The sequence below is a fragment of the Panthera onca genome, chromosome D4, assembly GCF_046562875.1.
Source record: "Panthera onca isolate mPanOnc1 chromosome D4, mPanOnc1 haplotype 2, whole genome shotgun sequence".
Lineage (NCBI taxonomy): Eukaryota > Metazoa > Chordata > Mammalia > Carnivora > Felidae > Panthera > Panthera onca.
Window position 1 is genome coordinate 12,440,811 of NC_138351.1, and position 26,865 is coordinate 12,467,675.

At 42.7% G+C, this 26,865-nt stretch overlaps 1 protein-coding gene across 2 annotated transcripts in view; it reads left to right on the top strand.

The window, feature by feature from the left end:
- Window positions 1-19,449, top strand: part of PIP5K1B (phosphatidylinositol-4-phosphate 5-kinase type 1 beta) — a 309,163-nt gene extending 289,714 nt beyond the window's left edge. The window contains exon 13 of one of the 2 annotated variants that reach the window (XM_060610118.3): window positions 19,189-19,449. In XM_060610118.3, coding sequence (XP_060466101.2) covers window positions 19,189-19,224 — 36 coding nt within the window. In that variant the 3' untranslated portion in view covers window positions 19,225-19,449. Of the gene's footprint in view, window positions 1-14,114; window positions 14,847-19,188 lie in introns of those variants that run through there. The other variant, XM_060610119.3, reaches the window with a different exon arrangement.
- The last annotated feature ends 7,416 nt before the right edge of the window (window positions 19,450-26,865 follow it).

Sequence of the window (26,865 nt, forward strand, 5' to 3'; positions counted from 1 at the left end):
GTGGTGGAAAGGCACCTGTGACCACGGGGCGCAAGGAGTGACACAAGTCCTTGAATCCTAAGAGCAAGTGTGCCTGCCGTTCACTGGGCTCTGTCCACACTGTGGACTTTCTCGCAGACCCTCCGTGCCGTGCGTGCACGACCAGCGGGGCCACGTCCTCCAGCTGACAAAGGCAGCTGCCTCGGACGGGCCCCGCACCTGCCACCTTTCAGGTTGCTCTGCAGTCCGTGTGAGGAACAGGTGCACCACAGGAGGGGCTCATCTTCCCCGGGGTCCGAGCTTGACCTCCTCAGCTGTCAAGCCAATTCTTCCGAAGCCTCTTGGAAAGGCCCCGCAGCGGTTTGGGGATTCAGCATAGAAAATGCTCTTTATACTGTTTTCAGCAGCAACTTTAACAGAGGATCGACAAATACAAGGTCGGAAGATCCTTTTCTTCACTTTGAATCTTTGACAAGCCACCCCTTGCAGCCTCTCAACTCCTAGGTGGCTGTACTTCTCGAAGTAACCCCCAGTAAGGGATGGCCTTGAGTATCTTACAGATTTTTCACTTAAAAAAGAAAACTTTCTAAATCCCAGGAATGGTTACCATACTGGATTAGAGGGCTGCTGTAACAAAGTACTACCAACAAGGAAATTTATCATCTCCCAGTTCTGGAGGCCAGAACTCAAGAGAGGAGGGGGGGGGGGGGGGGGGTGTTTCCTTCTGGGGGCCGTGGGGCAAGGATCTGTTCCAGGCCCCTCACCTTGGCTTCTAGATGGCTGTCTTCTCCGTGCCTTCACATGGGCTTCCCTCTGTGTCAGTCTCAGTGTCCAAGCTTCCCCTTTTGGTAAAGACATCCATCATATTAGGTCACTAGGGCTCCCCCTAGTGACCTTCTTTTAAGATCTTGAGCTCTATATAGAGCCACATTCTGTGGTTCTGGCTGTTAGGACTTCCACATAGGAATTTTGGAGAGATGCTATTCAACCCATAATTGCTTCTGTTGTCTTTCTATAAAGATAAAGGGTAGCAATAGAAATGCGGAGGCACAAAGGCTTGATGGGGGAACAGCTTCTGGTTCCTGCCCTCTGCATGGAGGCCAGGGGCCTCTGTCCTCTGTGCTCTCCTTCCCTACCTAGGTGGAAGAGAATTCAGTAGTCTCATCCCAGAGCACTGCTCCTTTTCAAATAAAACCAAGATTATCTTCCTACACCCAACGTTTTCCAACTGCAGCATGAGCAGGGCTCTGAGTGAATTGGGTTGAGGCCCCAGGGCTATAGGATCTACTAGGTGATAACAATTTTGGATTTACAGTTAGCAGAAGTCACTCAAATGCTGGAAAGTCCAACATAGAACTGCCAGCCTGTATGCATCACTGATGCCCTCAGGCTTCTCTCGGGTTTTTGGGAAACAAATTAATCAGCAGGGAACTGTGTTAAAACAGTACAGTGGCGATAACAGTTTAAAAAAAGAGGGGCCTTCATCTTAAATTCATTCCCCTGAGACATCCACAGTGCATGCCCGATTTTTCCTCGAGTGTTCTCATCTCACCAGTATAGACACACCTCTGATTATAGGTTTTACAAATTCGAGGTTTTTGACAACTCTGCATTGAAGAATCCCATTTTTCCAACACCATTTACTCGCTTTGTGTCTGTGTGTCACGTTCTGGTAATCTTTGCAGTATTTGCAAACTTGGTTTGCAATCAAACTTTGTCATTGCATTTGTTTTTATGATCTCTAATAGTTTTAGGGAGCCACTAACCACACCCACCTCAGCGAACTTAACGTTGTGTGTGTTCTGCTTCACCAATCAGCCGTCCCCCTCTCTCCCCCTCTCCTGGGGCCTTCCTAGTCCCCGAGACACAATGATACTGAAGTTAGAGGCCACTATAGGGTTATTAACTGGCCTAAGTGTCCAACTGAAAGGAAGAACCCCATGTCTCTCACTTTACGTCAAAAGCTAGAAATGGTTAAGCTTAGCAAGGAAGCCATTTTGGAAACTGAGATGGCCCAAAAGCTTGGCCTCTTGCACCAAACAGCCAAGAGGACAAGCTCCTGAAGGAAATTTTAAGTGCTATTCCGATGCACATCTAAGTGATAAGAAAGTGAAACAGCTGGTGCCCCTGGGTGGCTCAGTCAAGCATCCGCCTTCAACTCACGTCATGATCTCGGGATTCGTGAGTTCGAGCCCCACCCCGGGCTCTGTGCTGACAGCTCACAGCCTGGAGTCTGCTTTGGATTCTGTGTCTCCAGCTTTCTCTGCCCCTCCCCCACTCAGGCTCGCTCTCTCTGTCTCAAAAATAAACTTTTTAAAAACTGTTTTTAAAAAAAGGGAACAGCCATATTGCTGATATGGACAAAGTTCTAGTGGTCTGGATAGAGGACCACATCACCCCCAACATTCCCTTAGGCCAAAGCCTAACCCAGAGCAAGACCCTAGCTTTCTTCAGCTCTATGAAGGCTGGGACAGGTGGGAAAGCTGCAGAAGAGAAGTCTGAAGCTGGCAGGCGTTGGTTCATGAGGTTTAAGGAAGGAAGGCACCTCCACAACATACAAGTGCAAGGTGAGGCAGCAAGTGCTGATGTAGAAGCTGCAGCGAGCTCTCCAGCAGATGGAGCTGAGATATTAACGAAGGGGGCTACACTAAACAACAGTTTTTCAATGTAGATACAACAGTCTTAGAAGAAGATATCATCTAGGACTGCTGTAGTTGGAAAAGAGAAGTCAATGCCTGGCTTGAAAGCTTCAAAGGACAGCCTGGCCCTCTTGTTAAAGTCCCATGAGCCTCTAAGTTTAAGCCGGCACTCAGGTACCATTCTGAAAATCCCAGGGCCCTTAAGAATTGTGCTGATTCTACTCTTCCTGTGCTCTCTAAATGGAGCAAAGCCTAGATGGCAGTGTATCTGTTTACAGCATGGTTTACCGAGCATTTCAAGCCCACTGTGGAGACCTAGTGCTCCGAACACAGTATTCCTTTCAAAATATTACTGCTGACAATGCACCGGATCACCCAGCAGCTCTGAGGGAGATGCACAATCAGATTGCCGTTTCCTTGCCTGCTGACAAAACATCCATTCTGCAGCCAATGGAGCAAGGAGTCATTTTGAGTTTCAAGTCTCAAAAAATACATTTCATAAGGCCATAGCTGCCCTAGATAATGATTCCTGTGATGGATCTGGGCAGAGTAAATTGAAAATGTTCTGGCAAGATTTACTAGATGCCATCAAGAACATATGTGATTCATGGGAAGAGGCCTAGAATATCTGCCTAAATTCAAGTTTGGAAGAAGTTTATTCCAGTCCTGAGGGAGGACCTTGAGGGAGTCCGGGTTTCGGCGGAGTCAGTAACTGTGGATGGGTGGGAATCTCAAGAGGGCTAGCACCTGAAGATGGGATTGAATGGCTGCAATCTCCTGAGAAAACCTGAACACGTGAGGCACCATTTCTTGTAGATCAGCAAAGGAAATGATTTCTTGAGATGGAATCTGTCCCTGGAGAAGGTGCTGTGCAGATTGTTGAAATGATAGCCAAGAATTTAAACTATTAGGCACACTTAGTTGATAAAGCAGTGGCGGGGAAGACTGACTACAATTTTGAAAGACGTTCGGCTGTGGGGACAATGCTGTCAGACAGCATCACCGTCCTCCAGAGAGACGGTTCAGGAAAGGAAGAGTCAGCCGATGCCACCAACTTCATTGTTGTCTTAAGAAATGGCCCCAGCCACCCCAGAGTATGCCTGCAGTCTCTCTGCTGGTCGGCGTGGAATTCTGATAGGGCATTTATCGGTTGGCAAGAGGCCGGGCATGCCCTGTGCTGCCCGCATCTTGGATTTCAACAGACATTCTGCCAGACTGGGCACAACGTGGTAGTTTTCATCCCAGTTGGACATGCCCTTTAAGAACATTTCACATTCGGCGTCACAGGTTCTTGGTGAGAGGCCTACTACAGTCCTTGGTTCTTAGCCAAGTATTTTCACCTCTGATCCCAAGCCTAATTTTTTTTTTTTCTTTAAGTGTCCAGGTAGGCAGTTTGGACCATAACGTCTCTAAGGTTCCTTCCATCTATGAGATGCCATAGTCGTGTCGCTTAACCTAGTCACGCCCGGTGTCCTCGCTTCCGTAGCACTAGCATGAAGAGTCATCTCCCCCGCCACCACCCTGCTCCAAGAATGTGGTGCGCTTTTCTATCTCTGCAGCTGTTGGACAAAGAGAAAGCCCCCCTCCAATCTATCTTCAAGAGATTGTGTCTTGTGAAGTAACCCCCAACATGAGGTAGACAGGAATACAATAAAATGTAAATAGAGCCTTAGCTAAGGAAAGGAAGAAAAAGATTCAAAGCTTCCCAGAGTCCAACAGTGACTGTTTTGTGTTTGAAATTCAGGGAGTGCTGAGAAATCAATCTAGTGAACCCAGAGCTGGAGGGGAGTCCAGAGCCCCTGGGATGAGGTTAGGGTGAGGCATTGTAAAGCCTTTATGCGCATGTGTGTGGGCATGCCGGGGAGCTTTGGCTACGGTGAGGCAGGACTAGTTGTGCTCTCAGGGCAACAGAAGCAACATTAGCCAGAAGAAGAATAGAAAATAGAAAGGAAACAAAGCAGGAATGTGGTAAAGAGAATTCAGAAATTGCTGAAGAAAATGGGGGCTTGGTGCAGAGAAAGGGAATACAGGATTATTGCCTATGTTAGCCTGGAGAGAAAAAAACCAAATGAGTGCTTTCCTTGTCTATATGGTGGGCAAAAATTTCAATTTGAAACCAAAATGAAGCTGTATTTGGAAACCATACAGGGAAAGAGCCTACTTATGTGGGGCCCTTGGGCTATCCCCCAAGGTAGATGTAGTTAAGAAAGAGCATCACCCCAAGGGTTCATGGAATGTGGAGACTTCATGGACCATTTAGTGCTGGTCATATTGGCCAGCTTGGGAAGCTCTGCCTGGCCACCCCATTCTAGGTGTTACATTTTCTAAATGTAGGTTTAATGACTTTACAAAATGACAGTAAGGACATGCCTAGCACAAGTTACTTTGGAGCATTTAGACCATTTACATTTAATTAAAAAAGATAAGATGGAAGCATGAATAAATAATCAAGACAGTCTACCTGCTGCCTACAAGAAACTCAACTTCAAGTTGAGTCTTGACCTCAAGGCATATATAGACCAGTGGAGGGATGGGGAAAAGCCAGTATATCAATACTTAAAATAGACTTTAAAAGAAAGACTATAATAAGAGACAAAGAAGGGCATTACCAGGGTGATAAAGCAATCAATTCCACAAAATAATGTAACAGTTGCAAATATCTATGCACCCAACAGTGGAATGCTGAGTAAATAAAGCCACTATTAAACATAAAGGGAGAAATCTGCAGTAATACAGTAATAGTAGGCGACTTGAACACCCCACTTAAATCAATGGGTAGATTATCAGGTAGAAAATCAGTATGGAAACAGTGTCTTTCAACAACACATTAGACCGGATGGATCTAAATATATACAGAATGAATAAAGAAAATTTGGCATAGATATAGAATGGAGTATTACTTGGCAATCAAAAAGAATGAAATCTTGCCATCTGCAACTACGTGGATGGAACTGGAGGGTATTATGCTAAGTAAAATTAGTCAGAGAAAGACACAAATCATATGACTTCACTCATATGAGGACTTTAAAAGACAAAACAGATGAACATAAGGGAAGGGAAACAAAAATAATATAAAAACAGGGAGGGGGACAAAACAGAGACTCATAAATATGGAGAACAAACTGAGGGTTGCTGGAGGGGTTGTGGGAGGGGGGGATGGACTAAATGGGTAAAGGGCATTAAGGAATCTACTGAAATCATTGCTTCACTATATAATAACTAATTTGGATGTAAATTTTAAAAAATAAAAAATTTTAAATAAAGGGAGGGAGACAAATAAATAAATACAGAACATTCCACCCAAAAGCATCTGAATACACATTTTTTTCAAGTGCACATGGAACATTCTCAAGGATAGATCACATGTTAGGCCACAAAGCAAGTCTCAGTAAATTTAAAAAGAATGGGAAAAAACACAAAATCCATGGAGGCTCAACACCATGATACTCAACAGCCAATGGGTCAAAGAAATCAAAGAGGAAATCAAAATACATAGAGACAAATGAAACTAAAACCAACAGTCCAAAGTCTTGGGGACACAGCTATAGCTTTTACGAGAGGAAAATTAATACTAATACATACTTTTCTCAAGAAAAAAATATCTCAAGAAAAAAAATCTGGGGGCACCTGGGTGGCTCAGATGATTAAGTGTTCCAACTCTTGATTTCAGCTGAGGTCTTGAACTCACATTCGTGAGATCGAGCCCTCCCCCCCCCCCCGCCCCCCCCCCCATCAGGCTCCATGCTGACAACACAGAGCCTGCTTAGGATTCTCTCTCTTTCTCTCTGCCCCTCCCCTGCTGGCTCATGTGCTCTATTGAAATAAATAAACTTAAGAAAAGAAATCTGACCTTACATTGAAAGGAACTAGAAAAAGAACAAACCAAGGCTAAGGTTAGTAGAAAGAAGGAGATAGTATCAAAGCAAGAATAAATGAAAAAGACTAAAAACACAAAAGAAAAGATGAAACCAAGAGCTGGTTCTTTGAAAAGATAAACGGAAATGATAAACATTTACCCAGACTTTGCAAGAAAAAAAAAAAAAGAGACTCAAAATCAGAAACAAAAGAGAACCACCAACACTACAGAAACACAAAAGATTCTAAGAGTACTATGAAAAATTAAATGCCAACAAATTGCACAACCTAGAAAAAATAGACAAATTTCTATAAACAATCTTGCAAAACTGAATCAGGAAGAAGTAGGAAATCTGAACAGGCTGATGACTGACTCAGTTTCATTGCTGGTAATCAGAAAACTCCCCAAGAAAAGTCCAAGACCAGATGGCTTCACAGGCAAATTCTACCAAACATTTAAAGAAGCCTTAATACTTATTCTCCTCAAACTAGATCAAAAAATAGAAGAGGAAGAAAAGCTTCGAAATACATTCTACAAGGCCAGCATTACCCTGATACCAAAACCAAAGATACTACAAAAAAAAAATAAAAAGGAAAACTAAAGGCCAATATTCGACTAACATAGATGCAAAAATCTTAGCAAAATATTAGCAAACCTCATTCAGCAATGCGTTAAAGGATCATTCACCACAATCAAATGGGACTTATTCCTGGGATGCAAGGATGGTTCAATATTTGTAAATCAGTCAACAGGATACATCACATTAACAAGGGAGAAAAATCATACGATTATCTCACTAGATGCAGGAAAAACGTTTCACAAAATTCAACATCCGTTCTAGATGCAAAATTCGTGTTAGAGAGATCATACCTCAACCAATTAAAGCCCATGTAGGAGAAACCCAAGCATGACATCCTACTCAACAGTGAACAAGAGCTTTTCCTGTAACATTAGGAATAGACAAGTCTACTCTCACCACTTTTATTCAACATGGTAGTGGAGGTTGTAGCCAGAGCAAATCAGACAGGAAAGAAAAGGCATCCAGATGGGTAAGAAAGTAATGAAACTGTCACTGTTTGCGGGTGACATGATGCTATACATAGAAAACCCTAAGATGCCACCAAAAACCTATTAGAGTAAGTGCTGTCAGTAGAGTTGCAGGACACAAAACCAATACATGGCAAAGTTGAGTTTCTGTACCCTAGTAACAAAGAAGCACAAAGAAAATAACTCTCTTTACAACTTCAACAGAATCAAATACCTAGGAATAACTTTAACCAAGGAAGTAAAACACCCGTACTCTGCAAACTATAGAACACTGGTAAGAGAAATTGAAGAGGACACAAACAAATGGAAACATAGTCCATGCTCATGGATTCTAAGAATATTGTTAACATGTTCATTCTACCCAACTCAGTCTACAAGTTCAGCGCAGTCAGAACATCAACAGCATTTTTCACAGAACTAGGACAAGTAATACTACAATTTCTAAGGAAGCACAAAAGACCCCCAATACCCAAAGTAGTCTTAAGGAAGAAAAAATTGGAGATAGCACAATCCTAGATTTTAAAATACAGTGCAAAGCTACAGGAGTGAAGACAGTGTAGGACTATCCTAAAAATAGACACACAGATCAATGGAACCAAATAGAGAGCTCAGAAGTAAATCTATGCATTTAAAGGTCAGTTAACCTATGACAAAGGAGGCAAGAATGTACAATTAAGAAAAGACCATCTCTTTGATCAGTGGTGCTGGGGAAACTGGATAGCTACAGCAGAAGAATAAAATTGGACCACTATCACACCATACACAAAAAGTAACTTAAAATGGATTGAAGACCAAAATAGGAGACCTAAAACCATTAAATCCCTAAAAGAAAACAAAGTTAGTAATTTCTTTGACATCTGCTGTAGAAACCTTTTTCTAGGTAAGTCTCCTCAGGCAAGGGAAACAGAAGCCCAAAAAACTACTGGGACTACACCAAAATAAAAAGCTTCTGCACAGCAAATCAAACCATCAACAAAATGAAAACGCAACCTACATTTGTAACTGATATATCCCATTAGGGGTTGATCTCCAAAATACATAAAGAACTTGTACAACTCAACACACACACACACACACACACACACACACACACACACATTTCATTTAAAAATGGGAAGACGATCAAAAAAAAAAAAAATTGCGAAGAGGATCTGAATAGACATTTTTCCAGAGAAGACCTACAGATGCCCACAGACACAGAAAAGATGTCCAGCATCACTCATCACCAGGGAAATACAAATCAAAACCACAGCAAAATATCACTTTACACTGGCCAAAATGGCTAGAATCAAAAAGCCAAGAATTAAGTGTTGGTAGGACGTGGAGAAGAAGGACCCCTCATACGCTACTGGTGGGAATGTAAATTGGGGAAGCCACTGTGGAAAACACTACGAAGGTTTCTCAGAAAGTTGACAATAGAAATACCTTATGATAATCGCACTACTGGGTATTTACCCAGGGAAAATGAAAACACTAATTCTAAAAGATCACCATGCTCCTCTATTTATTGCAGATTTATAATAGCCAAGATATAAAAGCAACCCAAAGATGGCAGTGTATATTTCTCAGCCATAGAAAAATCATGAGATCTTGACATGAGCCACAATGTGAATGGACCGAAAGGGCATTATGCTAAGTAAAGTCAGACAAATACCACCTGATTTCACTTGTATGTAGAATCGAAAAAACAACACAAGACAAAAAGCAGAAACAGATTCAAAAATATAGAGAACAAAATGATGGTTGCCAGAGGGGAGGACGGCAGGGAATGGGCAAAGCAAGCGAAAGGGAGTGGCAGATCCAGGCTTCCAGTTGAAGAATGGTTAAATCACAGGAATAAAAGGTATAGCAGAGAATCTGGTCAGTGGTATTGTGGAGGCAGACGGTAGCTACCCATGCGGTGAGCAGAGCAGAACATACAGACTAGTCGAATCACCACATTCTAGATCTGAAACTAATCTAACATTGTACATCAACTACGCTTCGATAAAAAAATTATTCCAAAAAAGTAAACATTAGGTTGAGGGTGTGAGTTTCTTAGGCAGAAAGTTGGTGGGGGGGGGAAAAAAGGAAGGCTTGGAAATAAGCCTTGAAAGGAGACCTCAGAAATGAAAGGCGTGTCTCATCTCTGATGCCCCCTGCACATGGTTCTGAAAAGTGAACTTCAGCTCTCCCTATTGGGAAGCCCACCCAAAGTGCCCCACTTTCAGGGTCCCGCCTGGGGTATCTGGTTCCCCCTACTGCAATCCACACTTGGAAAGGGCTTCTCGTTAGCAAACAGACTGCTTATGACTTGCTCTTTGATTTCTGTGTCTGTGCTTTAAGTCTTTTTAAAAAAAGCTTTGCGGTCTTTGACCACAAGTGTGCTTATTGTGTGGTTTCAGTCACTGAAGTAAGCACTTGAGCTTCAGCAGAAATAAAGATGCATTTCTGTCACACACTCTCAGACGTAAACACGTACGTGGCATAAATAACGCTAGGATCAGGCCACAGGAGCTCAGATCTTGGCTTAACGATGGGTTTAGGTCCCACAAAAAGGTGACAGTATCACAAATGCAAAGTGCACGTAAGACACCCCAGTTCCTGAACATCGTGGCTTAGCCTGGCCTGCCTTAAAGTGCCCAGGATACTTACATTTGCCTAAAGTTGAGCTAAATCATCTAGCACCAAGCTTATTTTATAAGAAGGTGTAATTTATCAAAAACTGCACTGAAAGAACAGGAAGGTTGTATGGGTACCACGAGCACGTGGCTGCCTGCCACTGCCCAGCACCCTACGAGAGGATCATACCACACATTGCTAGCCCCAGGAAAGATCCAAGATCAGAATTCAAAGCTGGACTCCCACCAAATGTCTACGGCTTTCGCACTATCATCAAGTCGAAAAAAATCCTAAGTCAGACCATCCTAAGTCGGGGGCTGTCTGTACCTAAATACTCTTTTACTTTTCCCATCGGCCATTATCACACCTGTACCTTCAGGTCTCAGAATTTCAAATATTACGTATTCTCCAAGTACCACACGCGTAGGAAGAAACCTTGCCATCGCTGCGCACACACAACAGTTCAGTGGGTGACGGCTCAGACGACGTTGTCTGTCTGTCATCCCTTTTCTGAGATCTTGCCGGGTTCTCTTGCCAAAACACCAGTTCCCATTTCTGTTTCTAAAGCCTCAAGGCCAGGGGTGGTTGCATCTCAGGGCACCCCAAAAGTTGCTCGTCTCTGGGGCAATAATACAGTGAAAATCCCATCTTCGATGGGGGGTGGGGGTGCAGCTGGAGGTACCAGCCTGTGCGCCCCATTGTGGAAAATCAACTCAAAGTCTTAGTCTCCTTCTAGGATCATCAGCTGGTGCTTCTTTCCAGTGACCGGTAAGGACTTGAGGGGTCTAATTTGAAGGAAAATTATAGCACATCCCCTCCTAAATAAGAGGATACGAAAATTGCTTTCTGCAGACTTCGCACTGTGGCCGAGCGAAAAGACACTATGCTGTCAGATTCCACACAGATTTAAAGACCTGTCTCGCCACCTTGTTTTATTATAGTTCTAAGTTAGCACAAAACAGACCCTTTCATGTAACCAATCATGTCGTCCCAGGATTACGTTAGGACATAGAGAGTTGGCAGTTCTTACCGCACGTGGACATTCTTGTACCCTAGAGGTGACAGTAGGTGTTAATACAAGTTTAAAAGAAACTTATACAACACCCTCACTTTAATAAAAACAGGTGAATATTAAGGATTTTTCATTATTTTTAATAGTAAGGACAGTATATTTCATTATAATTTTTAGTGTTGATATTTGAGAGAGAGACAACAGGGAGGGGCAGAGAGAGGGAAACACAGCATCCTAAGCAGGCTCCAGGCTCTGAGCTGTCAGCACAGAGCCCAATGCAGGGCTTGAACCCACGAACCGTGAGATCACAACCTAAGCCAAAGTTGGACCCTTAACCGACTGAGCCACCCAGGTGCCCCTAGAGAGTGTATTTCATTATAAAGCCTTTGGTTTTTTACTAAATTATCAATGTAACCCAATTTGAGAGACACCCAAATACTACTTTTTTTCAAATAGTGATTTATATACGGGAACTATTGACAATAAATTTGTTAACCATACTTAATACAATCTTTTGGTTTGAACACAACAATGGGATGTGTTGACACAGCCCACCATGACTGCCCAAGTCCCCCCAGCTGGCCAGCCCATGTCGAGTGCGTTCTGGATGCTGGGTCTCCTGCCTCACCTGCCGAGAGGCTGGCCAGCCTCAGGCCTCAGTGACAGCAACCACCCCTCCTTCGGTGATCACTCCTTTCTTTACTGTGGTCAGAATACACTTCCAAGTCAAAGCTAAACTGGTTTCCATGAGTCTGCCATGGTTGTGGTCTTAGAGCCATTTAGTCTCACTCATTGGTCTCAACAGATGGGAAATTACACTCTTGTCCCTGGACTGGGACATACTGATCAGGGTGTCCAATGGGAAGAGATTGAGAAGGGTTAAGCTTTTGCTACTCTACTCCACACATTCTGATATTCTAACCCCCACCCCGAGGATCCAGGCCATCTGTGCCCCTATTATTGAGGACATGTATCTTAGGACTAAATGAGTACCCAACTCTTCCTTCCCCGTGGCCTTCAGTAGTTGGAAGACAGCTTTCATGCCCAGGTCTCTACTGGGCATCTCTAGGTCTCTACTAGACCAAAATGCCCAGGTTTGTAACCATTTTCATGGGGTCTTGGGTTTGGAGCCCTTCCGTGTTGGGTCATCTCGGCCATGTGTCCACCTGGGTCATGGCTTTCTCCAAGTTTATCATTAGAAACCAGACACAGACTTCCAACTGTGATCTAGAGAACAAGAAGAACAGAACTGTCACCTCCTTTAGTCTTTTGTTTTTTAAGAAAGCAAGAATGATAGGGGCGCCTGGGTGGCCCAGTCAGTTAAGCATCCAACTTTGGCTCAGGTCATGATCTCACAGTCTGTGGGTTCGAGCCCCAGGTCAGGCTGTGTGCTGACAGCTCAGAGCCTGGAGCCTGCTTCAGATCCTGTGTCTCCCTCTCTCTCTGCCCCTCCCCTGCTCACACTCTGTGTCTCTCTGTCCCGCAAGAATGAATTAAAGTGTTAGAAAGAAAAAAACAAAGCAAGACTGATAAAGCTGATCAGTAGGAACGTATCATTTTACATGGATTTTTTTTATGTCCCTCATTGATACGCACCACACTAAGGGATCAGACTGAGTCTGAATAAAGTCCACTTTACAGACATCTGTCCTGAGAACGTGGGCAGCTTCCCCTCTGCCCACTGCTGTGGCTCATGACCCCTGGGCTATTTTTGGAAGATGATTTAAGTATTAATTAGAGCAGGTTATACATTTAGGCAGGCAAATCTTCCTAACTTAGATTAATAGGAAACAAAATGGAAACTATTAAAAATTACAAATCCCAATAGGCTTAAATTACATGATAAAATATTCCTTTTTAAACAGAATCTTTGACATAGCCTCTTAATTTTCAAAATCATTTCAAATGCGTTTGCTTTTTCAGCCTCCAAATGAAGGTGTTGGACCACACATTCCAACACCTCCGACCTTCTCAACTATTTTGAGGACACAAGCACGCGGCTGACACTAAAATCCCTCTTTAATCTGTGTATGTAGCTTGTGTGTGTGTGTACCCACAGTCACATACATACATGCACTGTATTTCCCCCCAAAAAGTTTATCCCTTAAACTACCCTGTAAGGTAGGATTTATGACTCCCATTTTACAGCTAAAACAAGGTATAAAGAAGGTTAAGTAGGGTTGCCTAGGGGGTTCTGTAGGTTAGGGGTCCAACTCTTGATTTCGACTCAGGTCCTGGCCTCACCGTTCCTGAGTTCGAGCCCCGCATCGGGGTCTGCACTGGTGGTGTAGAACCTGCTTATGATCCTCTCTCTCCCGCTCGTGCTCTTTCCCAAAATAAAAAATTTTTAAAAGAAATTTCTTTGCATAACATCCTGTAGCTGTAGTACTTAGGAAACCAGTAGGTTTAACCAGCTACGTCTGCCTCTAAAAACTGAACCTGGTACTGCCTTCCCCAGGTAGATCTTGGTTTAACGGTCATAGACTGAACCGGCAGTCTCTGACCTTAAATGGTTACCATTTTAAGTTAAATATTTGCTGGATATAATTTTACTCCCTCGTCACGAGGACAGTGTTTGAAAACGAACACGGCACTCATGAGTCAAGACCAGGTTCAAGTTGTTCTGATTGGCTTCAGGCCTGCTGTAACAGCACATGCCCCAAACCCTGTGCCCTTAGAGGTCAGGGGTGCACCTTAGCCAGCGTTGTTTCCTTCTGAGTCTTAGCACAGTGCTGTGCTGTCACAGGAACTCGATACACTCGGTGTCATCAGAGGCCACAGGTCCACCAGAGAAGTGAATGCTATGATAATCATCACAGAAGGACCCCGAGCCTAATGCACCCTGACTTCTACCCGCACATTTCCCAGGCACAAGGCTTAGGCCTAATAATGACCTTGTGTTCCCTTTCGTGAGGAACAGTTATAAATCAAGGCCAAAACTTAGGTTTACAGCTGTTTTTTTTTTTTTTAACCTCCCCAGTAAGTGAAAATGGTGACCATTCCACAGTTGTGGAAGAGAAGTTTCTCCACTCCGGAATTACCCAGAGGAACTCGACTGACCCTCCTGGCACACAAGAAACAATCAAGTGGATATAGGAGTTTGCAAAGTGTGGGGGGAACCTTGGTCCATAGGCTGATCAGCAGATGTGATGTGAAAACCATCACACTATTCTATCCTTTGCTGTTGCTTGCTGAACTGCGAAGAACTTCATGAACTATATTCAAGCTGCTTTCTAGGCCATTGCCAATCACCATTTTGGACTTGGAAGTGCTATTTTCCTATTGACACTTGCATTATTTCATTTTGCATGCATCCAGTGGTTATACATGAGCAACATATATAATCTGCTCATTTTTAAAAACATCCATCCATGCAAAATGGTAAATAAAGTATAAAGTCTGCTCTTTTTTGCAAAATGATAATCATAGCCCATGTCATTAAAAGTTTAAATTGGTTTCATATCAAGATCGGTGTAATAGGTCTGCATATACTTTATAGGAAACTAGCTTCTATAAAGATTTTTTCACTGTTTACTAGTGAAATGAGAAGAGCAAAGCTATTTATAAAAGGCCTTATGTCGTGTACATACGTTGTCTTTGAAATATTTGTGATTTAGTTTATTGCTTGTAAAAGAGAAATTATATAATTTATTTAGTAAATACTATTGTAAACTATAGTTTTATTGAGAGAAATAAAATATTTTGTTCTCAATTGTGGTGGGACATTAATTCTGATGGTTTATGGTCTTTACATTTCTTTTATTAGTTAAAAACAGATAACCTAGGGTGCCTGGGGGGCTCTGTCAGTTAAGCGTCTGACTTTGGCTCAGGTCATGATCTCACGGTTTATGAGTTCAAGCCCCTCATCAGGCTCTGTGCTGACAGCTCAGAGCCTAGAGCCTTGCTTCAGATTCTGTGTCTCCATTCCTTCCTCCCTGTCTCTCTCTCTCTCGGAAAGATGAATAAACATTAAACAAAATTAAAAAAAACACATAACCTAGATATTTCTCCATTTTTAGACATTCAGGGATCCTTTATCTCTCATGATCAAAGCAGAGAACATTCTCTGGATCCTGAGAGAAGATACAGTAGATTCTGTTCAACTTGTTCAAGAGAATTTCTCAAACATCCTGGTGGATTAGGGTGCACTATCTTATACTGAGGTAACAAATAATCCCAAAATCTCTGGATAGGGGAACCAGAGCAGCCCCCTTCTAGAACATGGCATTTGTATGGCAGAAGACAAAAAAGTGACAGTGGAAGCAGGCAAGAGGAGCTCATAAAGCTTCTGCTTAGATGTAGCTTACATTCTCTTGAATGTCACCTTGTGACATGGCACTGGCCCAAGTAAACGACACTGACAGGACTGATGCCAGAGGAATGGGAAGTCTACTTCTCACCAAGGAATTGACTCGGCAAAGAGGTACGGTGAGTATTTTAAGCTATTATTGCATCTACACCATCTCATGGGTTTCCCCAGCCGCAGAGGCTTACGATGGAGAAACACATCATTGGAAAGCAGAATGACAAAGGCTACAGAAAGCCATTCCTGATGATTAAGATGCTCAGTGTAAAACACTTCAAAAGTTCAAGCCAACAGATTCTTAAAGGCAAACATGGTATTCACTTTTGTAACTATAACCTGAAGCCATGGTTCCTCAGTGTGAGTAGTAATTTTACCTGCAGAGTTGGTGCTGGGCATCTATCCTGGGTTGGGATTTCAACATAGAATTCTCATGAAGCCAACAGCTGAGGACCCTTTCCCTCTTTCCCTAATATTCCTGTCCTAATGAATTCCCCCACCTCAGGTAGAGGTTTACCTAGCTGAAATGCCACTCTCTCCCCTCACCCCAATCTGTAAATCTACCCATATCTGGCCTACAGACTCTTCCGTGTGCCCTCCCCTGGTGCCATCAATGCCTCTCCATTGGTGTCCCGAAATTCACTTCTTACGACTTGTATCATCCTGGATTCGTTTTGCCAGTTCTTGTATTTCACATAAATGGGATCATATGGCATGTACTTTCTGTCAGGCTTTTTGGTGTCCCTGTTCAACACTATTTAAAATTCATTTCCTTTTATGTAGCAGAGGCTCATTCTTTTTCACTACCGAGTAGCATTCCATTGTATGAATTCCACGGTTTTCTACACAGTTGCCGATTGGAATGTAGGCTGCCTCCGATTTAAGACTATAAACAAGCATGAACGTTGGAAGATGGATGACAAGAACTCCTAGACGTCTTCCTTCACACAGCTGCTAGACGCAGACAATTGTGACTTCTAACACCTGTACTGGATATGGAAGAATTTTCCGTGAGGAATATCCCTATCAGGAAGGAGATGATCATCCTCTAATTTGCCTAGGACAGCCTGAGATTATGCCCGACTCTCAGGCATGACGACAGTACATTCTTTTACTCTCCCCACTCTTGCATTTGGACCACCACGACATTACTTTACCAAAGGAGAGAGTTTACAGATCATAACACTGGCGATCTCCCAGCGGTTGACTTAGCCAGGGCACCGTACAATGAGTTTCAGCTACCAAGCCTTCCCCTGCCACCAGTGCTCGTGGCATTTAGTCCCCACTCTTCATGAGCAGGCAGCTAAGGATCAAGAAACATCTGAGGAAATTCTCTAAAACAGAACAAACATACCCACAGAAAACTGAGGACAGAGGGAACAGAGTATATGAAGCAAATTTGGAGGAGCCTGGCCGGCTCAGTCAGTCAAACGTGCAACTCAATCTTGGGGTTGTGACTTTGGGCCCCACGGTGAGTGTAGAGATTACTTGAAAATAAAATCTTTAAAAAAAAAAAAAACAACAAAACTTCGAGACAAAGAAGAATTACCATTACATCTTTATAGGTAACAAATTATATGGCATCCATTAAACAAGATCACGATGCTATTACAAAAATGAACATTCACAAAACATCAAGGAGCTCTTGGAAAGTCAAAGTATAAGAGTGGAAAGTAGAAATTAAGAGAATGATCGGGGTGCCTGCCTTGTTCAGTTGTAGACTATGTGACTCTTGATCTCAGGGTCCTAAATTCAAGCCCCATTGGGCATAGAGCTTACAAATAAACAAAAAAAAAAAGTGATTGGAAGATAAGACTGAGGAAACATCCAAACAATTTTTTAAAAGAGGAAAAAGAATTTCAAAATTTTACAGACTATTCCACCAGATCATATATCCAATGTTAATTCTACAAAGAGAAAACATAGACCATGGAGGTAAAGAAGGCTTCAAACAAATAATTTAAGAAAATTTCTTCAAACTCAAAAACATGACTTCCCAGATTGAAAGGGAATGAATGCCCATAAAGACGGACAAAAATGAACCTGACCATGCAATTTCCAGCCACCAGGGATGATCATGAGACTCTCTAGACCTTCAGAGACTAAAATTAATTTTGTATAAAGCTCAAGGGTCAGAATTGAATCAAAGTTATCAACAGCATCACTGAAAGCTAGAAACTAATGGAGCCTTCAAACTTCTGAGAGGAATTTATTTCTAATCTATAATCCTATACCCTGTATGTTACTTAGGTTTCTCTCGACAAATAGGAGCGACATAGACATAGCTAATAGATGTAAGAAATTGGCTCACATGATTGCGAGAAAAGGCCACTGTGAAATTCAAATGGCAGGTTAGCAGGCCGGATATGAAGGTGTTGATAGAATAGTTGTGAGGAATCCTTTCTTCTTTTCTAGAAAACATCACTTTTTCCTCAAAGGCCATCTCTTGATTGGATGAGGCCCATCCATTTAGCAAGGGTAATTTTCTTTACTTAAAGTCAACTAATTATGGTAGTATGCTAAGCAAAATACATCAGTCAGATAAAGACAAATACCATGTCATTCATTTGAATTTTAAGAAACAAAACAGATGAACATGGAGTGGGGGGAAGAAAGGGAGGCAAGCTGTAAAAGACTCTTAATGATAGAGAACAAACTGACAGTCACTGGAGGGGAGGTGGGCTGGGAATGGGCTAAATGGGGGATGGGCATTAAGGAGGGCACTTTGTTGTGATGAGCACTAGGTGTTGAATGTAAGTGATGAATCACTAAATTCTACTCCTGAAACCAATATTACACTAGGTTAACTAACTTGAATTTAAATAAAAACCTATCAATATAAATTACTGTTTTAACAAAGTCAACTAATTACGGACCTACAACCACATCCACAAAATATTTTTTAGCAATACCTACATCAGTGTTTGATTAACTAACTGGGTACTCTACCCTAGGCAAGTTGGGATGTAAAATTCACCACCACCTCATCAAGACAAAAAGCTTCTGCACAGCAAAGGAAATGACCAAACTAAAAGGCAGCCTGTGGAATGGGAGAAGATATTTGCAAATGACCTATCAGATCAAGGGTTGGTATCCAAAATCTATAAAGAACTTCTCAAACTCAACGCCCCGAAAAACAAATCATTCAGTGAAAAAAAAGGGCAAAAGACATGAACACTTTTCCGAAGAAGACATCCAGATGGCTAACAGGCACGTGAAAAGATGCTCAACGTCACTCACCATCAGGGAAATACAAATCAAAACCACACTAAGATACCACCTCACACTGGCCAGAGTGGTTAAAATTAACAACTCAGGAAACGAGATGTTGGCGAGGATGTGGAGAAAAGGGAACCCTTTTGTGCAGTTGGTGGGAATGCAAACTGGTGCAGCCGCTCTGGAGAATAGTGTGGAGTTTCCTCCAAAAATTAAAAATAGAACTACCCTACAAGCCAGCAATTGCACTACTAGGTATTTATCCAAAGAATACAAAAATGCTGATTCCAAGGGTCACATGCACCCCAATGTTTATAGCAGCACTATCAACAATAGCCAAGCTATGGAAAGAGCCCAAATGTCCATCGACTGATGAATGCATAAAGAAGATGGTGTGTGTGTGTGTGTGTGTGTGTGTACATACATGAATACATATACATATATATACACAAATATATGTATATAATGGAATATTGCTATATTGTATATAATGGAATATCCATACAAAAATAACTTCCATCTTCCTTTTACCTAGAAGCTTCAAAATGTGTGTTTTGCCAAAATGAGATAATGAACCAAGAGAAAGAATGCCATGAAAATGAAAGGCATAAGATCCAGAAAATAGGACAAACAACCCAAGAGGGAGGTGAAAGGAATTCCCCAAGACGAAGGTAAAGGGATATCCCAAGATGTCAATAATGGAGAAGATCCAAAAAACACTCAAGATTAGAGGTCAGATGGCTCTGGGCACCAGTTCTCCAAGAAGGTGAAGATACCCAGGAGATTTATAAAATGAGGGCATAAAACTTTAACTCTCCATACCCTGGAATTTGATCCTGGAGTTGGACCGGGGGTGGGGGGTGGGGGGAGCTTTGGATGACATTAACAGAAAAACTGGAGAAATCTGAATAAAGTTTGGAAATTAATTAACAGTGTTGATGAAGGTTCATCTCTTAGTTTGGGCAAAGGAATCATAGTTCTAGAAGATGTTAACAGTAAGAGAAACTAGGTCAAGGGTATATAGGAACTATATTCTATCTTTGCAAATTTTCGGTATATCTAAACTGATTCCCCCCAAAAAAGTGTATCAAGACTGAAAAATAAATGGTCAAAAGATTTAAACAGACACTTCAAAGAAAATATATGAATGGCAAATAAGCACGAGATGCTCAACACCATTAGTTATTAGGAAAATGCAAATTAAAATTATAATGACATTTCACTACCCATATATTAAAATGGAAAATTTTTTCTTAATTGACAATGCCAAGGGCTGGTGAGAATGTAAAGCAATTCTAACTCTCGTATTTTTCTGCTAGGAATGCAAAATGGGACAGCCATTCTGGGGGGAAAAAAAAAACCTTTTCAGTTTATCATAAGGTTAAACAGACCTTGGAAGCTTCTGGCAGATGGCAGCCGAGTAGGACTATATGCTCACCTTGTCCCACAAATACAACTAGGTAACTATCATCTCATCCGAAATACCCCAGAAATCGATCTGAAGACAGGAAGAACAAACTTGACAAGTGAAGAAAGAGAAGAGGTCACATCAAAGAAGGTAGGGAGTGAGGAGAAGCAGCTCAGGAGAGAAAGAGATCATGGCTGCTGTGATGAGCAGACAGCTGTGGCCACAGTGTGGCCACAAGGCGAGAGACGGACCGGCACACAGAGGAGCGCGCAGGGCAAACAAATCCCCACAGCCAGTGGCTTGAAAACTGAGAGGGCCTGAATTTTGTGAGCTCTTGCGAGCAAAGGGGCTTGAAGCTTGAAGTGTAAAGGTGAGCGGGCTTGGCCAGGATACGGTCCAGAGATCCTCGCGCTGCTCTTGGGAGAGAAGGCAGGCCAACAACCCACACCTCCAGCATGGGATCTGGTCTGAAGAGCACCAGGGGCGCAGAGTGGGGACGTTAGTTGCTCTTCCCAGAGCACGAGCTGGCCAGCACCACGTCACCTACCCCTACCCCTCAGCGTAAGCATAGGGCCACGTGCAGGACCCAGCCCAGCACGGACACTCACCACCTAACTTGATTACACGGAGCCCCGCCCCCCATGCCCTAGGGTCACCGCCCCTCCCAGCCTCATGTGCCTCAGTCCCAGCGCGGAGGGGGCACCCGCCCCCACAAGACGGGCCCCAAACCCCTGCTCATCCTTGCATCTCCTCACCTGGGACTTTTGCAAGGCCTTGGTTCCAGCAACAGTGGTGCTAAGTCCCATTTCACCAACGGAGCAGGGCACACCTACGTAAAATGCCCCGCATTCAGGCCGGGGACCCAATACTGCCCACGACAGGCAAAGAGAGCCTCTGCCGATGTCTGGCTTGAAGGATCAAGGGGCCAGGACACAAAAGCAGAGCTCACGCAGCACCCATTAGAGACGCTCCTGGAAACAGGGCCCTGGGGACAGAGGACACAACCCTGCAGGCCACTGTAGGAACTCTTCTTCGTAAGGACATCACCCTCAAGAACAGATGGTGTTGGGAAAACTGGACAGCGACACGCACAAGAATGAAAACAGACCTTCCTACACCATATACAAAAAATCAACAAAATGGCTCAAAGACCTACATGTGAGACCCAAACACCATAAAAACCCTAGAACAAAGCACAAGCAGCATTTTCTCTGCCATTGGCCATAGCAACTTTCTTCTAGATAGGGTCCACTGAGGCAAGAGCAACAACAACAAAAATAAACTGTTGGGACTACATCTGGGGAACCTGGGTGGCTCAGTCGGGTAAGCGTCCACCTTCAGCTCAGGTCATGAGCTCACGGTTCACGGGTTCAGGCCTTGGAGCAGGCTCGGTGCTGACAGCTCAGAGCCTGGATCCTGCTTTGGATACTGTGTCTGCCTCTCTCTCTGCCTCTCCCCTGTTCGTGCTCTCTCAAAAATAATTAAATGTTTTTTTTTAAAAAGTCAATATAGAAGCTTCTGCACGGCAAAGGAAACTATCAAGAAAACTGAAAGGGAACCTACAGCATAGGGAAAGATATTTGCAAATGACATAGTATCCAAAATATATCAACAACTTATACAACCTGGGGCACTTGGGTGGCTCAGTTGGTTGGGCTTCCAACTTCGGCTCAGGTCGTGATCTCAAGGCTCTTGGGTCCGAGCCCCAAGTGGGGCTCTGTGCTGACAGCTCAGAGCCTGGAGCCTGCTTCAGATTCTGTGTCTCCCTCTCTCTTTGCCCCTCCCACATTCTCTCTTTCAAAAATCAATAAACATTAAAAAAATTTTAATGGGCAGAAGACATGAACGGACATTTCTCCCAAGAAGGCATATAAATGGCCAACACACCTATGAAAAGATGCTCATGTTACTTAGTATCAGGGAAATGCAAATCACAAGTACAATGAGGTATCACCTCACCCCTGTCAGAATGGCTAAAAGTAACAATACTAGAGACGCCAAGTGTTGGCAAGGATTCAGAGAAAGGGGAACCCTCTTCATGCACTGTTGGTGGGAATACAAACTGGTATAGCCACTCTGGAGTATAGTATGGAGGTTCCTCAAAAGTTAAAAGTAGAACTCCCCTACAAGCCAGCAATTGCACTACTAGGTATTTACCCAAAGGATACAAAAATGCTGATTCAAAGGGGCACATGCAACCCTGATGTTTACAGCAGCATAGTCAACATAGTCAAACTATGGAGAGAGCCCCGATGTCCATCAACTGAAGAAGAGATAAAGAACACAGTGGAGTATTACTCAGACATCAAAAAGATGAAATCTTGCCATTTGCATTAAGGTAGATGGAGCTACGGAGTATTATGCTCAGCAAAATAAGTCAGAGAAAGATAAATACCATATGACTTCACTCCTATGTGGGGGAATTCAAGAAATAAAATGGAAGAATACATGGGAAGGTGGGAGGAAGAGAGAGGGAAACAAACCATAAGAGACTCTTCACAATGGAGAATGGAGGGCTGATGGAGGGAGGTGGGTGGGTGATGGACATTTAGGAGGGCACTTGTGTTGAGAAATGGGTGTCATATGTAAGTGATGAAATCACTCAATTCTACTCCTCAAAATAGTATTACACTGTATGTTAATCAACTAGAATTTAAATAAAAATTTGGAAAAAAAAAAAACCAGAATTATCCTATAATCCACTAGTTATACCACTATATATTTACCTAAACACGAAAACACTAATTACAGCCCTATGTTTATAGCAGCATTATTTACAAGAGCCAAGGTATGGAAGTAGCCCAGTGTCCATCGATTGATGAATGGATAAAGATGGGGTATGTACAGGGCCCCGGGTGGCTCAGTAGGTTTAGTGTCCAACTTCGGCTCTGATCTAGTGATGAGTTCGAGCCCCAAATCGGGCTCTGTGCTCCGAGCCTGGAGCCTGCTTTGGATTCTGGCTCCCTCTCTCTCTGCCCCTCCCCCACTCATGTGCTGTTCTCTTTGTCTCTCAAAAATGAAAAAACATTAAAAAAGATTTTTTTAAGATGTGTTACGTACATATGTACATGTACACACACACACATGGAATATTATTCAGCCAGAAAAAGGAATGAAATCTTGCTGTTTGTAATGGCATGGATGGATCTAGAGAGTATAACGCTAAGTCAAAGAAGTCAAAGACAAATACCATCCATAGGATTTCATTCTTATGTGGAATTTAAACAAGCGAAAGGGGGAAGAGCACATAGAAAGAAACCAAGAAACAGATTCTTAACTACAGAGAACTGATGGTTACTAGAGGGGAGGAAGGTAGGGGAATGGGTCAAATAGGTGATGGTGATTAAAGAATATGCTTGTTTTTTGTTTTTCATGTTTATTTATTTTTGAGACAGAGAGAGGGACAGCACAAGCAGAAGAGTGGCAGAGAGAGAGAGAGAGAGAGAGAGAGAGAGAGAGAGAAAGAGAAAGAGAGACAAAGCCTGAAGCAGGCTCCAGGTTCTGAGCTGTCAGCACAGAGCCCGACATGGGGCTCAAACTCACAAGCCATGAGATCATGACCTAAGCTGAAGTCGGGCACTTAACTGACTGAGCCACCCAGGCACCCCAGGAATACACTTCTTCTGATGAGCACTAGGTGATTAAAATAAAAGCAAACAAAAAAAAAGTACCTTTATCATATGACCCAAAAATTCAACTCTTGATAATTTACCTCAGAAAATTGGAATTTTATGTTCACATGTAATAGACAATGGGGAAATAGTCTCTTCAATCAATAGTTCTGGGGAAAACTGGTGCAGCGACTCTGGAAAACAGGATGGAAGTTCCTCAAAAAATTACAAATAGAACTACCCAAGGGGAGAGTCAAGATGGCAGAGAAGTAGGGGAACCCAAATTTCCCTCATCCCTCAAACACAGCAGTATTGAGGTCAGAACACTTGGCATTCCAGGAATCCAGGCCACAGAGTGACAGAAACACCTCCATGAGGGTACAGGAGATGGTGGGACACAGGTGCATGTTTGTGAATTGGGAGAAATAAAATCGATGACAAAGGCACGGACTGGGGGAACCCCTTCAGAGGAAGGCAAAGAGAGGCTGTGCAAGTGTGGGATTGTATTTGGAGAAGAGGAAAACCTCTCTGGACCACGGACTAGGGAACAAAGAACATGGAGAGAGCCAGTGTCTACTTTGCAAACAGCCTTAGGAGTGAAGAGTAGAGTTTTCAGGGGTGCACGACTTTCTCCAGACTGCAGCCACTGCAGAAGGTCATACCCAGGGGAAAGAGGGAGCCAGCCCCGGAGGATGGTAGCAATCGTAGGGGCACATTGGGAGAAAACAGTCCCTTTCCTTGGGTACTGTGAGAAGAGGGTATATTGCCCCTCCAAGGACAAAAGACCCTGCAGGCACCAGCCAGAGGCCCTTTGTTGGCTGGGCAGAGAGGCGCTATTCCGGAAGCTGTCCATGCAGAGCAGGATCTTTTAAGACATTGGGGCTTGAATCTCAGGTGAGCACCTAGGAGGTGCAGGAGACTGTGGAGCAGGACAAGCCGGTCAACTCGTGTAGCTCTGAGAGGACTGCCTAAACAGTGTGGTTTGGGACACCCAGTCCGAGAAGGAGAGATTGTGTTGTCACCATTTTTCTCCCCATCACCAACATGATGGGGCTTCAAGAAACAGGACAATGGCCCCCAGTGGAGGCAGGAGCTGCTCACACCAACCCCCACCCTTGACTGGTAACTGCTAGACCAGAGTGAAATTGACACTGAACAAACCAGATGGCCTCTCCTCCAGACCAGCACAGCCTTCAGTCCCAGGCACCAACAGACAACTATCCTGCCATATATATAAATATAAATATATATATATTCTCACTGTATATATATATATATAAATATAAAACTAGCCAAAATGAAGAAACGGAAGACTTCTCTTCAAAAGAAATTCCAGGAAGAAATGACAACCAGAGAATTGCTCAAAAACAGATATAAACAATGTATCTGAACATGAATTTAGAATAATAGTCATGACACTAATAGTTGGGTTTGAAAAAGCATGCAAGTCAGCAGAGAATCTATTGCTGCAGAGATCAAGGACCTAAGAAATAGTCACGATGAATTAAGAAATGCTATAAATGAGATGCAAAATAAATTAGATGCAGTGACAGCAAGGATGGAAGAAGCAAAGGGAGAATAAGTGAAATAGAAAATTATAGAAACTGATGAAGCTGATAAAAAGAGAGATAGGAAATTACTAGTTCACGAAGGGAGTAGTAGAGACCTAAGTGATTTCATGAAACGAAATAGTATCTTTATCATAGGAGTTCCAGAAGAAGAAGAGAGAGAGAGAAAAAGGAAGATGTTTATTTGAACAAATTATAGCTGAGAACTTCCTTAATCTGGGGAAGGATACAGACATCCAAGCTCAGGAAGCACAGAGAACTCCCTTCAAAATCAACAAAAACAGGTCAACCCCATGACGTATCATAGTGAAACTGGCAAAATACAAAGATAGATAAAGAGTGAATATTGAAAGCAGCTAAGGACAAACAGGCCTTTAATCTACAAGGGTAGACACATAAGGGTAGTTGCAGACCTGTCCACTGAAACTTGGCAGGCCAGAATGGAGTGGCAGGAAATATCCAATGTGCTGAATAGTAAAAATATGGAGCCAAGAATCCTTTTCTAAGAAGACTGTCATTCTGAATAGAAGGAGAGAGAAAAGCTTTCCCAGACAATCAAAAACTAAAGGAGTTCACGACCACTAAACTAGCCATTCAAGAGATCCTAAGGGGGACTCTGTGAGTGGAAAGCAGAAAGGCCACCAAAGACCAGAGACATTACCACAAGTATCAAACCTACAGTTAGCACCATGACACTAAATCCGTATCTTTCAATAATCACTCTGAATGTAAATGGACTAAATGCCCCAATCAAAAGACATAGGGTATCAGAATGGATTTAAAAAAAAAAAAAAAAAAAAAAAACCCACAAGATCCATCTATACCCTGTCTACAAGACACTAATTTTAGACCTGAGAACATCTGCAGATTGAAAGTGGGGGGATGGAGAACCATCTATTATGTTACTGGATATCAAAATAAAGTTGGAGTAGCCATACTTATATCAGACAAACTATATTTTACACCAAAAACTGTAACAAGAGATGAAAAAGGACATTATATCATAACTAAAGGGTCTATCCATCAAGAAGAGCTAACAATTGTAAATGTTTATGCCCCAAAGTGAAATCGCCCAAATATATAAATCAATTAATCACAAACATAAGCAAACTTATTGATAATACTATAATTGTAGGTGACTTTAATACTCCACTTATAGCAGGGGACAGATCAACTAGGCAGACAATCAATAAGGAAACAATGGCCTTGAATGATACACTAGACTAGATGGACTTAACAGATATATTTCAAAACTTTTCATCCCAAAGCAGAATACATATTCTTCTTGAGTATACATGCAACATTCTCCAAAACAGATCATATACTGGGTCACAAAACAACCCTCAAGAAATATAAAAGGACTGAGATCGTACCATGCATATTTTCAGATCACAACGCTATGAAACTTGAAATCAACCACAAGAAAAAAAAATTGGAAAGCCTTTAAATACGTTGAGGTTAAAGAATATCCTACTAAATAATGAGTGGGTCAACCAGGAAATTAAAGAAGAAATTTAAAAATATATGGAAGCAAATGAAAAGGAAACTTGACAGTCCAAACCCTTTGGGATGCAGCAAAGGCAGTCCTAAGAGGAAAATACATTGCACTCCAGGCCTATTTCAAG